Source organism: Protomyctophum bolini, assembly GCF_963924005.1.
Source record: "Protomyctophum bolini genome assembly, chromosome: 18".
Taxonomy (NCBI): Eukaryota; Metazoa; Chordata; class Actinopteri; order Myctophiformes; family Myctophidae; genus Protomyctophum; species Protomyctophum bolini.
In genome coordinates this window covers 6,261,854-6,278,221 of record NC_137879.1, presented here as the reverse complement: position 1 = coordinate 6,278,221, position 16,368 = coordinate 6,261,854, and the positions used below count along the sequence as shown (strand labels likewise).

Here is a 16,368-nt window from a genome sequence, read left to right as displayed (position 1 = left end):
CTCCTTGCAATGTCCACGCCAATGCAACTCCCTGAAATCGCCATTGGGGATAAATGTTGCAAGGAGTTGCATTGGCCTTTAGGGACCGGCCTTTAGGGACTACACGTTTAAGCACAAGCAGCCACGGAGCGGTCAGCTAATATCTGCCCACTAATCAGTCTACAGTGCACACAAAGGAGCCATAATCTGTAGGCAAAGAAAAACAGTCGGCAATAGCTAAAAACAAATCGCTGGCAGTTAATTACGGCAATGATTTTGCCGCTTATTCTATTATTTTATGATGGTGGTCATTTAATTTAGGTAACAGATGTCCGTCTACTGTTCATCTGCTGAAAAGAAAAGCCATCTCGTGGGCAGTTAAATTACTCGGCTGGCACATATTTATAACGGCATAATTGAATCGTCCGAATTCCTCCTTACTTCCACCGCCAGTACAATTTCACAACAACAGCATGTAAAATTCACCAAATTGAAGAAGCCTTGATGTTAACAAAAATACAGTGGCCAAGGTTTAATATGGAAATAAATATTACAATGTTTTAAGCATGGCATCGGAAAATAAAAGCTCCTGGATATTTACAGCATAAGCCCAAGATTGTGTGTGTGTGTGTGTGTTAGGGCTGGACAATGTATCGTTTTCATATAAATATTGTGATATGAGACTAGAGTATGATTGATGAGATTTTGCCATAAATGTTGTCTTTTCCTAGTTTTAATCGCTTAAGACTTACTTTATACTTACAGAAGGATACTTTATATAAATATTTAAAAAAACATAACGTTAAAGTATACCCTACAGACTCACAACATGGACATCGATATTGAGGAATTTGGTCAAAATATGTTGTTCTGATACCGATACTGGAATCGGTATGGGTTACTCGGGCCGATACCACCCTCAAGTACTCGTACTCGGTACTCGTAACTGGCTCCGATCTTTGACCCGAGTATACCAAAACAGGTAGCAAATCGCCAAAAAAACCCAGCAACATCTACAAGCATAAATGACAACTGACAAAAGTGTAGATCGGAGATCCCATCTGCATCTATGGTACTCTGCATCGGCGAGTACTAAAAATGAAGTACTTGGGACTCGTAAAAAATGATATTGGGACAACTCTACAAAATATTGTGATATTAGAATTTTTAACCATAGTGTGTGTGTGTGTGTGTACTGACTTGCATGTTTGTCTGCGAGCTGGATGAGGCTGTGTGAGATGTCTCTCCTCCTGTAGAAGCACACCACCTTGGCCTCCACGTTCCCACTGGCCGTCTAAAAAAACACACAAACATACAAGCAGAGTCACGCCACGGTGGTGGTATAGCGAGACCGCCGTGGCGAGGCAACACCTGGCTGCAACGGGGCTGCTGATTTCCCCGGGGACCCCCGGGCGGCCGGGCGCCGCTTTCCTTTCGCGTGGTGTTGCTCGCGATATGTTCGCTATAATGGGAGAGCACGACGGGACCAGCGGGACAGCCTGTCAGTCAGTCTAGGTTAGGATGATTGATGGATTGACTGTACAATTAGGCAGACAGGCTTATCGACTAGTCTTGAGATTAGAAGAATGCCGTGAGGGGGGAGGGGAGTGTGTGGATAGTACGGGCGGCGACAAACGTCTTGACATTGCATCATCTATTCTATGCAATACAACTTCTTTTTTCTGAGAACTGAGCCATTCCAATTCTCATTCAGGTTTTTTTTAATGGCCGTGGAAAGTGCCTATACCCGGATCTTGAAACGAGATCCCTTGACTGGAATTCCATGTAGGCCTAGTTTGCACGTGTTCATCCTATATATACAGTATTACAGAGCCAAGCGTATAATTACTCACGTCTATGATTAGATATATCCACCTGTATGGTAATTATAAGAGAGTTTGTGTATATATACAGTCTAAAATGTGCGCACAATAAAGCTGGTAGCTTACGACACAACCCCACACAGCTATCTGGGAACTGTGTGTGTGCAGAGAAGCCAAAGAAGAGACCACCCCACCCCAGCCTCCAACACATAGACCGCCCCACCCACCCACAGGTGTGTCCCCGATCACGGACAGGTTGCCATATCAACGTAACGACAGTTCAAGCTCAGTAACATCTGCCTCATTGCATCAGATTACACACACACACACACACACACACACACACACACACACACACACACACGTACACTAGGAAAGGGGCTCAGAGGCACCAAACCGAGAAGCATCCAAGCTATTCCCCCCAGGCACAAAAAGCCACAGAGACACACATTGAAATGCAAACACTTCACACACACACGCAACGCAAACAAACAGACATACATACAAGATACCTCAGTCAGTACCTTGTTCAATTCTTCTATCCGCCGGATCAGGTAAGGGTTACTGGACGAGTTCTCAAAGAACACGTAATCTGAAATGAAAACACACACACACACACACACACACACACACACTGGTCACAACACTGTACCGTACAATTATTATTACGATTGTTACTGAATTAATTTCAATAAAGGATCTGCATCTCCGTTCCGTTTTATCCAGACTACAGTGGCATGGAGGCTGGAGAAAGAGGAGAGACAGTGATGTACAATACATAAATAAATATATATATTGCAGTACAGTGATGCCCAAATGTACAGTATGCTGAGCCTTGTATGACGGTACTGTCATCCAAAAGTAGCAGCTCCATAAGCTCACAGTATAACAGCATGTTACCGTGAGTCTTATATACAGTAGATCTTTGGTCTGCGATGCCATTGACTAATATAATAAATGTGGTTAAGGCGACGCCTGCAACGCAACAAGTCATGAGCTGGACTTGAAACCAGGAAGGCACAATTATGCGGATTAATTAACTATCACTCTTAATTAACCACCCACCCCACCCCCCCAAGAGTGCATGCACACACGCTCGCACAGGCACACACACGCTCGCACACACACACACTGTCAGATCACCACCATGCTCCCTTCACTAATTCTGTTCAGGTCCACTAATCCTTTCAATTCAATCCACTTGCCCCTCAACAATTACTTCTGCGCCGTCGGGCAAGGCACTTCGTAGTTCGTACCCTGCTCAGAGGGGTAACAGTAGTAGTAACATAACAAGATGCCCTTAAAGACAATAACCTGAAGGCTTTAAATAGGTCATCATATCATTCAATATCAGCAATATTGGCCTTAAAATAAAGAGCCGAGAACCGAGGTCAAAAATAACATATTGGTTACGTTAGCGCTGTGTTAACTTATTTTATATAACATGTATGTTTGAAAGTGAACCTACAAAAATTGTTTTGTGATGCCGTGTGAAGTTGGCAAAAAAACATTCAGTAAAAATATTACATTTAAGTTGTTAGAACGAATCATTTTAGCCTAATTGTCTGACTGTGTAGCCTAACCTAACGCAGCATGCGTTTACATTTCTGACTAAGAAACCTATTCAATCAATCAATGGTTGCATTGCCAGTAGGCTTAATAAATCAGGTAGCCTAATATTAGAATTAGAATACACTGTTTCCGTACAAGTCTGCATCTGCACCCAGAATCACAGAACTGTGTAACGGTCGTGTAAAAAGCTAAACCTTACTGGAAACAATAAACTGTTGTATCAGTTGTTTTGACCATGCAAATTACAGTAATGGGGTATTGGCCAAAATGTCAAAACCATGCATCCCTAGCTTTCCTTTACTCTGTACCTGAAAACTCTGTAAATCTTAACCACTGTGCTGGCTTTCTGCCTCTCAGCGGTGGGATCAATTCTAAAAAGGTATTTATCCATCTATCAATCTATCTATCTAACCAAACTGTGACACACACACACACACACACACACACACACACACTGGTCAGGCCATGAAGGAGCCCCCACTAGGTGACAGTCACCCATACAGTCCTGCCTAGTAGTTCTCCCACTGTCAGGAGTCACAGAAACGTGGCCTCAACCAAACCCCATCCAACCTCATTCAACCCCGGCCAACAAGGCCACTATACGGTGTCACTCAACGTAGCAGCAGCAGTAGTAGTAGTAGTAGTAGTAGTAGGAAGGTGACGTGCGAGTGCGACTAATTGTTAGCTTCCAGATCAAGCGGTTGTTTATTTTCGGCAAGCGACACACACACTTGGACCCGAGTCCAACTACGCGCAGACAGACAGTGTAGTGTACTTTACTACTACTGTCTTGTTTAGACTCATGAGTCATGGAGTTTTTTTGTTGCCCTGAACTCAACGCGGGCCAAAGCAAGCACACCAACCAACGTAGCCATGACAAGTGTGTGTGACTGTAGTGACATGGCACCACGTGACCCGCATTCCAATACATTGTATCGAATTTAGAATTAAACAAAAAGAAAAAAATAAGATACACTGTTACCCCCCGTATGTTGTTGTTTGTTTGTTTGTTTTGGGGGGGGGGGGGTGCTGCTACTGTGCCTGATGGGTTGGCTGCTCGTTGTTTGGGCTACAAACTAGCTGCACATTAGATACATTGTATCGACTGTAATTGTTGTTGCGAGGGAGTGAATTAATTCACCCAGCCCGACGCGACGACGGACGGACGACGCCATGAAAATGAGACACAATAACGTGATGTCGGATTCCTCCGGAGGAGTCGTGCTAAAAATAAAAAAAAACTAATCGCATACATTACAAACTGACTGCGTTTGTGTGCGATAAAGAAAAGGGGATGCGCCAACGTTGGTTGTTGGTGATCACATTGTTTCGATCAATGCAAACAAAGGCGATGCAATAATAAAAGATCAATGTATCTGTAAATCGTAGAAGCTTTGCTGCTAACGTTCGCTAAAAATGAGCAAGCAAGGGGGACCGACTAGACTGTGTAATAATGGATGCATGCCAGTAGAGGAGACATTGAATACAAAGGCAATTTCACTGTCCCTGTCTCCCCCCCCCCCCCCAGTATCCATGACTATTAATAAACATATCGATCACTGATTAATACACACATCCCAGTCAAAATAAATAAATGAAAAAAAGACATGTGCTATATTATCGCCCAGCCGTCCGTTTTGTACACGCGATTACACCGCTCAGATCGAACGGGCGATTGTATTGATCAACAATAGAGTGGAGAGAGGAGAAAAAAAAATGTTTACAATGTGGAGCTAGCCGTGTAGCAAGCAGCAGGCTGGCGGCTAGCTGGCTGGCTGCTGCTGGCGAGGCCCTGACCCATTTTCAATCCCAAATATCTCAAAAATAGCTACTATTCCGTCCGGATCGATTGGCCCGGACCGGTGCCGACGCGGGGCACGGTCCCGCCGCCGTGCGTTCCGCGGGACATCGGTGCACGTTGGGCCGCGCAAAAGCACCCCCACCACCCCCCCCACACCACCCCCCAAAAAGAGAAAAACTCGTGTTTGGTTAAGAAATAGGAATCCACACTGACATACCTCCGACCCGGTACATGTTGGCCGCCATTTCTGCCCTCCCGGAGTGTTAAAAACGCGAACCATAAACTAAAGAAAAATAGAATAAATAAATGAGACCCATAAAAAAGCTTTAGTAAATTACAAAAAACAAGGATAAAAACTAAAAAAAAATAAAAACGGTTGTGGGTCGCGAGGAGCCTCGAATCTGTGGATCGATCGAGTTATTTTGGGGGTTAAAAAAGGACCCCCCCCTCCTCCTCCTCGTTCCGGTAGCCTGATACAATACAGTGAACTCACACTCACACACACACATACACACACACACACACACGCCAAAGAAGTCGGATCAATCCGAAAACCATAGACTGCTGTGGGTGGGAGGGAGGGGGGGGGGGGGCGTGGGTTAGTGGCTGCTGCTGCTGCTGCTGCTGCTGTGCAGCGCGCACGCGCGAACACGCATATGCACACGCGCGAACACACACACACACACACACACACACACACACACACACACACACACACACACACACACAGTATACAGTACGGAGCTATATGCATTGCATATGCAGACATAACATTATGTGCACCGGTATGCCCCCCGCGGCCCCGCCATCCACATCCGAATACATACTTTCACTTTTCTTTTTATGTATTTGGTGTTGTTAAGTGCAGAGTACAGTATACAGACACATGCACTCATGCAGTATGGCTTACATGCAATATATTGCAAATTATGGCTATAGTATAGATATGCTCACAGTCACACAATATAGTTTCTTCTTTAACACATCTTTAAAGTGTCGGTTTCCGTCTGCAGTGTTACTCTTTGGAATTGATTGATTGATTATTGATTGATTGATTGAAATATTTATTATCAGTTTTCAGAATTACAGTACATTTCAAGCACAAACTCAATACAAAGACTGTTAACTGTGAGTGGATGACCCAATTAAGCATTACACTTAATTGTTTACAAGAGGGTCCACCATGTTCAATTCATCAAAACATTTAGAGACGTACAAATAGACACTTCTATACTATAGTCAAAGAACAGAACAGAATGAACTGCTGAAGAGATAAGCAAGTATAGGCCTATGCCTGCACAGTTTAAATATCAATAAAGAGAAAGGTATTTTCAATAGTATAGGTAGCCTATATTCAAATGGGATAAGTTGGAAGGCACACACTGGAGGCATGCACTGTCTAAACTGAGCAGACTATTATATGAACTGTACTTGAATTTCCCTGAATATCCATCAGCTTTATTATTTTCATATTTTTTGTTTTGTGTATGTATGTTTTTTTTCTTTATTTTTTCTTTTATTGTTTACTTTTGCATTATCAGTTTTTTTTTTTGTTGCTTTAATTCCGTTTCTGCATTGTTGCGAGCATTCTTTTCTGTAGACTACCAAGTGTGATTGAAAATAATACAAAATATTAATCATAAAAAAATAAGTATAGCCTTTTAAGCAACATGGGAAAACGATGGTTTATCAAGGGTACTGCATTGTGAAGTTATAATAATGTAGCCTTTGGTAGGAATGTGGTTCTTCTGTTTTCTTAAATAAAGCCTATATATATATTTTTTTAATATATATTTTTTCCTAGCCAGCTTTTAGTGTATGTTCACAAACTTTGTATATAAAAACATTACATTCCCATTGACAAAGATGGAGAATTTTACATCATATAGTGTTTGTGCAAGACAGTGCATGTCTAATTTATATGTCATGATTGATGTACGATGAGAGCGCCCATCACTTCACACGAGTGTTTTCTTTTCTATTAAGATTTTAATATAATGATATATGGTATAGGACATTATAGGCTAAGCATTAGCTTCTTTCTGCTCCTTTCAACACATATTCTTTATTAGGGAAAAAGCCTGAAGGGATAAAGACCCATATTATGTTTGTACAGTTTTTTTCTGATTCCACCATTTTTAGCAGTTTTGGCAGTTCTGTGCGGCAATATGGTATAGACTGGGTCATGAAATGAAGCTCATTGATTCGTCAAAGGACCTCTGATCCACCCTATCCACGCACTCCTGACGAATGACGTCGGAGATAACCACTCCCCCTTGAATTCGCATATCCGTGCATATAGTCTGGACCCTGCTATAATGCTAGCGGATTCAAATGAAAATCAACCGATACTCACCAGTATGTTACAGTACTATCACTCCAATGCAAGCCGTCTGGCTGCGATTAGGAGACGCGGAGACGTCCGACATGGCGTTGGACTGCACGTTGTCCGAATATTACTAACCATAACCCTAAATCTAACCTGATTGATTGATTGATTGATTTATTGATTTATTGATTGACTGATTGAATAGTTTATTAGACAGAAATGTGAAAACAGCAACAGAATACAGTCAAACACTTTTAGTCCAAAAGGGATAGCACCAGAAAATGTCCTTGTTTCCATTTAGGCCCTATTATATGCAATCAACCCTAACCCTAACCCTTCAGTCTTAACCGGCCACGTGAGTCCCCTATAACCTCATATCAGTCTTAACCGGCTGCACAGGCGGCGGTGGCTCAGGGGTAGAGTGCCTGCAGGATGGGAACTGCAAGGTTGCCAGTTCGAACCCTGTGGGCTCCCCAGAGTTACTGTCGAAGTGTCCTTGAGCAAGACAATGAACCCCTAATTGCTCCCTATATATGTGCTAGTTGGTGCCTTGCATGGTTTCCGCTGTCATCAGTGTATGAATGGGTGAATGTAATGCACAATCTATATGTAAAGCGCCTTGGATAAAGGCGCTATATAAATGCACCATTTACCATTTATTTACCACGTAAGTCATGCAGTTTCACGATGTTTTCGCTTCGGCAGCAGTAATTTCACTTCCGTGTTTTCCTGCAGCCAGTATAGGCTGCAGGCAAGCCTGCCATGGCTCGATTGCATTCGAGTGATAAGTAACCTAATACAGGTGCTATAGCTCATTGGTTCCACTTCCCAACCTTGTTGTACTGAAGTACCACCTCAGAATATATTTGGCGCTCCAAGTACCACCATAATACATGTTAAAAATGCAGGAGCATATACCTGCCCTTTTTGTTCCATTCCTATAAGCCAATAATGCTGCTGCTGCTGACAAAACTCTGTCTAATCACTAATAATCAGCACAACTGATGATATTTCTAATGTGATTAACCCGTTCTCAAATCTTCTACTAACGGCTATAGGTGTGCTGTTGTGCTCATTTCAGCACGGCTGGAGAGCCTATTTCAACCAATTGCTTGGTCAGAAGAACTACCTGCAGTAATCCATCATTCCACTTTCGTCTTTTTTCTCCTTTTTTTGGCAACTCACTCCTAGCTCTGAGTACCACTAGAGGGGGGCTCAAGTACCACCAGTGGTACTAGTGGTTGGGAGTACAGACAAACCCTTCAGCCAATCAGCCGTAACAAAATCACACCCTTGTGAAGTGAGTGGTGCAACTCCGTGTGCAGGGGGGCCCCCGGAAGTTCCAGACCCAGAGGAACGCGGTCACATGGTGCCGGCGGCCCGGTTCCGGCGAGCCGAACCCGTGTCTGAAACAGTTGAGAAATGACAGTTATTGTGTGGGGGTCCCCAAGGGGTCCCTCTACTGTACTGTCACTGTATACTGTATAACACCCCAAATCTTCATATCATCTTCAACATCAGTTAATATTGTTCTTAGCTTATGATTCATGATAACTACTTTTTATATGTGATGTATTGCCGCATGCTTTTTGTTCATGCTTAATGTAAATCGCTCTGGATTAAGAGCGACTTATATGGCCTACTTGTGTGAAATGTGCAAGTGGAAGAAGAAGAAGAAGAAGAGAGATCAATCAATGGAAAAGAAAAATGATGACCAGAGCAGTCCATGGGGCTGTATTTTGCGTGTCTTAAGTACCAGGTCTTATTCCCTAACTTGAGTAAACTCAAGACCTGGAGGCATTGATCAATGCTCTTTGGCCACTCAGAATAGCCAAATGGCATTGATCACGCCTCCAGGTCTTTAGTTTACTCAAGTTACGGAATAAGACCTGGCCACTTAAGACACGCAAAATACAGCCCAAAGAGTCTCCGATGAATGACCCTGTTGTCAAATTATTCACTCATGAATGCGGGGGAAAAAAAGGAAAGACAAAAACAAAATCTCCATGAATTCAATTAAGGCTGCATGCACATGCCATGGGGTGTGTGTAATTGATAGAAAATCATTGTTTGGGTGAACTATACTCCTTTAGGCCAGAGTCCTATAAAGCTCTAGCCTTAATTATATGCTAAGCATTATGCTTTCAGTGTTTTTGTCCACATGTAATTATATAGGCTACACATTTCTAATTTTCGAACCTGCGACCTGCAGCCCCATCGGATTTAATTGAAGAGAGAGAGAGAGAGAGAGAGAGAGAGAGAGAGAGAGAGAGAGAGCTAGAGAGAGAGAGAGGGGGGGAGGTGGGAAATAATATAGCCTTAAATATAAATGTATTTATTAGTTTTTTACAGGTTTAATGTCTTTAAACCTTTTTAAAAGGTCGGTGTCCGTGATATTTGTCATCGTTTAATGTCTTGTCTTTAGTTCAATGTTTGTTTTGTAAACGCCATTGACAAGAAGGGAAAATGTCATAATGTGTCATTTACGTCATATTGTTTATTGTTAATGGCGTTTAATGTTTGTGTTGGCACCGTTTGTTTCACATCATTATATCACATCACCTAATCAAGTTAGACTTTAATATATTAGCGCCCCTCACTTCACACGGGTGTGATTTTTGTACTTTAGTAGCCTATACCGAAAAAGCTAAATTTATGTTTTTCAAGACTTTTAATTAATCTCCTTTTTTTATGCGCGTAAATGTGGAGACGCGCGTGCACATGTGTGCGTGACATCACTATAGGTTTGGCTTCCCCTCGCGGTTGGGGTGGAGGGAGAGAGAGAGAGAGAGAGAGAGAGAGAGAGAGAGAGAGAGAGAGAGAGAGAGTTTCATCTGACCGTGCACTGAAGAGAAGAGAAGAGGAGAGAAGAGGAGAGGAGAGGAGACCGAGAGAGACCGACAGACAGACAGACAGACAGACAGACAGACAGACAGACAGACAGACAGACAGACAGACAGACAGACAGACAGAACAGACAGAAGCTCTATAGACAGATCCATCACCCTGCAAAGAAGATGCTGCTGCTTCAATAAAGTTCTGTCAAAGCTGCTGCTATGGAAGCAGGTACCGGTACCGGGCCCGGGGGAATAATAATAAGGACTTTGGAGCGGAGTTCTTCTTTATAGGTCTCACACACACACACACACACACACACACACACACACACACAAAGGGGGGGAAGAAAAACATGAAGTTCGGCAAGAGCATCTGCGTGCTCAACGTCGGGGGGACCCGGTACGCCTTCACCCGCGACGTGATCCGGGATTTCCCCCTGCGGCGCGTCAGCCGCCTGCACGCGTGCGCCTCGGAGAAAGAGGCGCTGGAGCTCTGCGACGACTACGACCGCGAGCGCAACGAGTTCTTCTTCGACCGCCACGCGCAGGCGTTCGTCTTCATCATGCTCTACGTGCGCTCCGGGAAGCTCCGCTTCGTGCCCGGCGTCTGCGAGCTCTCCTTCTACACCGAGATGCTCTACTGGGGCCTGGAGAGCGCGCACCTGGACTCCTGCTGCCAGAAGCGCCTGGACGAGCGCATGTCGGAGGTGGGCATGGACGACCTCCCCGTGGACGAGCTCTCGTCCTCGGCCGATGAGTCCCAGGTGAGCCCGGGGGGGCGGGGGGCCACCGACGTGGTCGTCGGCGGGGACGACGGTCCGGTGCAGCAGGCCCCCTCGAGGCGCGCACGGTGGATGGAGATGCTACGCAAGACCTTCGAGGAGCCCAACTCGTCCGTGGCGGCGCAGCTCGTGGCCTCGGTGTCCGTGATATTTGTCATCGTCTCTATGGTGATGCTGTGCGTCAGCACGCTGCCGGACTGGGACACGGCCAAACGCAACACCGTGGAGGAACACAGGTAGGCTATACTGTATATATTAGTGGTTCCCAAACTTTTTCCACGTCAAGGACACGGACCCTATTGTATGCATGCATTCGTCCACGCACCCCATTACGCGGGTCCATTTGGTTCCATCTGCACATGCACTCTCAGAGAGTTACAGACCTGCAATGGTTTAGGGTCCATTTGGGATTTGGAGCCTATAACTGTCCAAAGTGCCCATAATTCGCTGGGGACCTCTTGGAACCCCCTCAAGGACCCCTGAGGAGGGTCCCCGGACGGTCGGAACCCACTTTTGAGAACCATGCACGAAGGGCAATTGTGGCGCGTATAGCTCTGTAAATGCAGCATGTATATATTTCCAATTCGGACACGATTTCTCCGAGGATCATTTTCCAATTTCAATGTCCCATTGAGGATTTCCTACATGTGTTGGAGACGCCGACCAAATCCATAAAGCACCATCGATTTCCCCCCATGTGAGTGAGAGTTTACCGCAAGCTACAATTAGGACCCGCACAGTGAGCGCGGTTGACACTTAAGACAAGACAATCAGGAGGACCTCTCACACGATTAGATCGATAACCAATCAACATTACCAATAAAACAAGTGCGGCTCATCATTGTTTTTCAGAGAGGACATGCAGGCATGCAATGGCCAGTCCAAGCTATAGTCTGAGTGTATAGCACAACATGAGAAAGGCATGCAAGAGTTCTTTCTCACTTGCAGTGGCCCAAATAGTCAGTCAACCGATTTTCTTTTTCCAATTTCCTTTCAAGCGTGGGTTCATTGGGTTGGGAGTTGAAGTCATATAGCCCATGGGGTTAACCACTTGAAACTACCAGTCCCAAGCCATGAAAACAAAATCAGTTTTAAATTATATAGCCTATAAGAAGCCTATATCAAGAGAGAAAGTGAGAATGATATAGCTCTGTATATGACTGGGCAGTGGGCAATATATCTTTATCATGGTAGAGATTGATTGATTGATTGATTGATTGATACTTTAGGAGTGGGTATACTCGGGGACCGACGGAGCGCGAGGCACTGATCCCCCGGAGACTCCCGGTGGGGGCCACGTCAGAAATGTATATACAGTAAAAGGTACAGTCAGACATTGAGGGAAAAATAATAATAATCCTGGGGAATTGTTTCCATTGTGGTCCTATATCATGTCTTCAATTATCCAACATATAGCATAAAAATAACACAATAAATAATACACAACACTATAAACACGTTCTGACTGACAAGATCACAACTCACCCATGCAGCATTGTGAGACTGTATTATAGAGATCTTCTGTTTCTGCTATTTTCTGAATAATTTTGAAAAATAAATACCGGTAAATGTATATTGTCACATTACGATATTATCATGCACAATACGAATATTGAAGATTTGGACAAAACAAAAAATGTTGTCCATAATCCCTGCTATGGTCCCTGCAGGGTACAAAGTTGTAAAACCCTCTTATACCTCAACATCCAAGGATTTTTCCAGGGAAGTGGTTTGCCTCTGGCCTTTCTCTATATATGGCTGGGTTATGTTCGCTGAGGCTGTACATAGTTTCATATTAGTATTGGACCTGTCTCTGTTGTTATAAGGAAACTGATGCGTTGTTTATACATAGGGCCAAAAAAAAGCTAGGCCATCCTATTTACTTGCTCTGTTTGTGGTCGCCATTCCAACAGGTGATGTCATTCTCTTGATCTGTTCTTCTATAATTTGTTTATATTTATATAATTGTGCGGGCAGGGCTCTCCCGAGGCGCTCGGCGACCGGCGCTGTTTGTTTGGTCCGCTCGTTTCTCAGTCAAATCAACTCCCTCTAATTTGGTTCTGTTGCCTTTATTGCCCCTGGGCGCACTAATCACCATGCTGCTCATTTGCGTCATACTCACAGTTCTCTGCAGGTTTCAACATCTCTCTCTCTCTCTCTCTCTCTCTCTCTCTCTCTCTGTTCATTTCCTGTTATTCATTTGTCTTCTTCCCCCCTGCTATCTCTATCGCTGTCCTTGCATGTTCTCGTCCTTCTACAATGTGATAACCCTCTCTGGAGACAATAGACATCAATTAATAATCTACTTTGGGAACCCCTTTTGGTGTTAGCATTATGTTATGCTTGAGCTATTGAAAAATAGCAGATCTACAAGCTCAGAAGACATTTTTAGAATCTGATCTCAGGTCAAAATGGGTTAAGCACTTATGTCATATTATACTGTACTTCATAGTGTCACTCGTTTGTGAAATATTTAGCATGACAAGCTGTAAGTGCTGTGGTTAATGCTATGTTATTCCCTCTTTTCTTCCACTGTTCCACTGTTTATTTTTTCCCAAGTAATGATATATGCAGTCTCTCATACCATCCATATCTCCTCTTAGCCTCTGATCCCATGTGTGTTTATGCAAACTGTCCCCCCTTTAGGATAGTGGAGGCCGTGTGCATGGGCTGGTTCACGGCCGAGTGCTCCATGCGCTTCCTGGTCGCCCGGGACAAGTGGGAGTTCCTCCGCCGGCCGCTGAACGTCATCGACGTGGTGGCCATCACGCCGTACTACGTCACCATGGCGCTGGCGAAGGCGGGAATGCCCGGCGCGGGCCTGGGCGTGGCCGGCGTCACGCTGCGCGTGCTGCGCATGATGCGCGTCTTCTGGCTGATGAAGCTGGCGCGCCACTTCCTGGGCCTGCAGACGCTGGGGCTGACGCTGCGCCGCTGCTACCGGGAGATGGTCATGCTGCTGGTGTTCGTGGCCGTGGCCATGGCCATCTACAGCGCCCTGGCCCAGCTGCTGGAGCACGGCCTGGACCTGGGCACGGGGCCGCGCAACCCCGACTACGCCAGCATCCCGGCCGCCTCCTGGTGGGTCATCATCTCCATGACCACGGTGGGCTACGGCGACGTGTACCCGGTGACGGTGGGCGGCCGCATGCTGGGCGGCGTGTGCGTGGTGAGCGGCATCGTGCTGCTGGCGCTGCCCATCACCTTCATCTACCACAGCTTCGTGCAGTGCTACGCGGAGCTGAAGCTGCGCTCCGTCAGGGACGCGCGCAGCAGCGCTCCCCTGCAGTGAGCTCCCAGGATACTGTACATATTACACACACACAAAGAGAGGGATGTTACAAGACTATAGTGGAGCCGGATCACTCAATGTGAACCCCCTCCCCTCCCCCCCATATGAAACAGTTCTCCAACTGTTTCCTTGCCTGAGCCTGAGCTGTTTTGTATTTTGGCCAGTTTGGTTCCTGCCATTCTCCCCTTTAACCAGCATGCTCTCGGCGGATACCGTGACACAGAGGGACACGTCGTGAAAATGCGAATACGAATGACAATTAGAATAAGCACACACTGGCAGTCCAGTCAAACCGGGCTGTCCACACAACCCGCTGTTGACATTGCACTCCCTTGTTGATTGCATTGGAGGAGGGTTGATTTAGCTTCTCTGACTACGAGTGGAGTGTGTGTGTGTGTGTGTGTGTGTGCCTGTCTGCCTGACTCTTTGTCTGTTTACCCGTCTCCCTCGTCTTTTTCAATCCGTCTGCCCGAGCTTCGTTCGCACCCAGATGGCACAATTTACACAAGAGTGATTTGCACCCCAGAAGCACTGTTGCAAAAAGGCCCCTTTTAAACCCTGGCAAATTGAATGAGCGACGGCAAAGTGGGCACAAAGCGGTCGAGGACGGACGGACGGAGGGGCGCGATGAGGGAATAAGCGGGCGATAATGGAATATAGAGACACAAGAGAGAGAGCGGGAAGAAAATGGATTTGGAGGGACAAAGGGAGATGAAGTGTGCAGAGCGCAACAAAGGGACGATATAGCACAAAATGATTGCTGATGGCAACCGACGACAATAGGCCGTATGTGCGACAGACAAAAAAAGGGAGTGTACTGCCAAGACAAATAATCAAGAGGCTTGAGATTGTTGTGTCTGCGCCCCGCCCCGCCCCCTCCACTTGGGGAGCGTTTGACAGATTGTGAAGAATTATGTGTTTCTGCGTCTCCACGGCAACCTATTCCTTCCGACTGACATGTCAATCAGCCACATGATGGTGGTTGATTTGTGTGCACACATACTCACCCACGCGCATCATGGCTGCTGTGGCGTGGTGTGTTGCGCTCCCACTCTTTATACACGTGCTCTTCAAACAATGCAAAGTGAGAACACACACCTACACGAACAAACATGCATTGCATGCATGCACGCACGTACACACAGATACTCGCACACGCACACAAACACATGCACGTATGTGTACATAATGCACAAGATGGCTGATATATAGTGACTATCTACAGTAAGTAGAATTCATTTAGGAGCGATCGTTCGGTGTACAAGCATGCATCTCTGATCGCTGAAAGCAGACACATCGTCCTTCCAGACGGAGACTATACTCTCTCCACAATATCATGTTGCACAAGAGCTATACTTTCACCACGCAGTTACAATGATCTGAGTAAGCCTTCACCTATACTGCCATTTTGTGTAACTACTCTCTCACACACGCACGCACGCACGCACGCACGCACGCACACACGCACACACACACACACACACACACACACACACACACACTTGCATGGGCACAATGATGCATGGGCACAATGACGAATTTGGTGATTCAGTCGCCTTCACACTGCGCAGCCTTGGTGATTTGATTTGTTTGAAAGTGATGCATTGAAAGCAAAGAAAAGAAGTCGGCACGTCTCCCACACAACAGTCCTGCCTTATGGTCCACTCCACACTCGCACACGCACCACACCAAGGCCAATGTCTCTTGTCAAGACTCAAGAGCAGGAGTCTTCAATGCTTTTCAGGCACCTGAGAGAGAGAGAGAGAGAGAGAGAGAGATGAAGCAGGCACATTTAGCGTGAATACAATATGTAGTGGGGGTGGGCGGGTGAAGTCCACTTTTGGGACAGAGAAAACGAATCGAGCCCTTTATAGCAAAGCAAGGCCAGCTGAGAGTCCTCGGCGCCCAGATATCGTTCCGTCTATAGGCGAGATTCTGACTTAGACTCAGTCA

The 16,368-nt window shown here is 45.6% G+C and overlaps 2 protein-coding genes across 7 annotated transcripts in view; one reads left to right on the top strand and one right to left on the bottom strand.

Annotated features, from left to right (window-relative positions):
* Positions 1–5,721, bottom strand: part of mta3 (metastasis associated 1 family, member 3) — a 39,930-nt gene extending 34,209 nt beyond the window's left edge. For 5 of the 6 annotated variants that reach the window (XM_080789197.1, XM_080789198.1, XM_080789201.1 and 2 more), the window contains exons 1-3: positions 5,393–5,721; positions 2,327–2,394; positions 1,180–1,273 (exon numbers count right to left, since the gene is read on the bottom strand). In XM_080789197.1, coding sequence (XP_080645323.1) covers positions 1,180–1,273; positions 2,327–2,394; positions 5,393–5,420 — 190 coding nt within the window. In that variant the 5' untranslated portion in view covers positions 5,421–5,721. The remainder of the gene's footprint in view (positions 1–1,179; positions 1,274–2,326; positions 2,395–5,392) is intronic. The other variant, XM_080789200.1, reaches the window with a different exon arrangement.
* A 4,973-nt stretch (positions 5,722–10,694) lies between these two features.
* kcng3 (potassium voltage-gated channel, subfamily G, member 3) lies at positions 10,695–14,415 on the top strand (the record flags this gene model as incomplete). The annotated part of the gene is made up of 2 exons (XM_080788468.1): positions 10,695–11,359; positions 13,770–14,415. 2 exons carry the CDS (start codon positions 10,695–10,697, stop codon positions 14,413–14,415), a joined length of 1,311 nt encoding a protein of 436 aa, XP_080644594.1.
* Between the last annotated feature and the right edge of the window lie 1,953 nt (positions 14,416–16,368).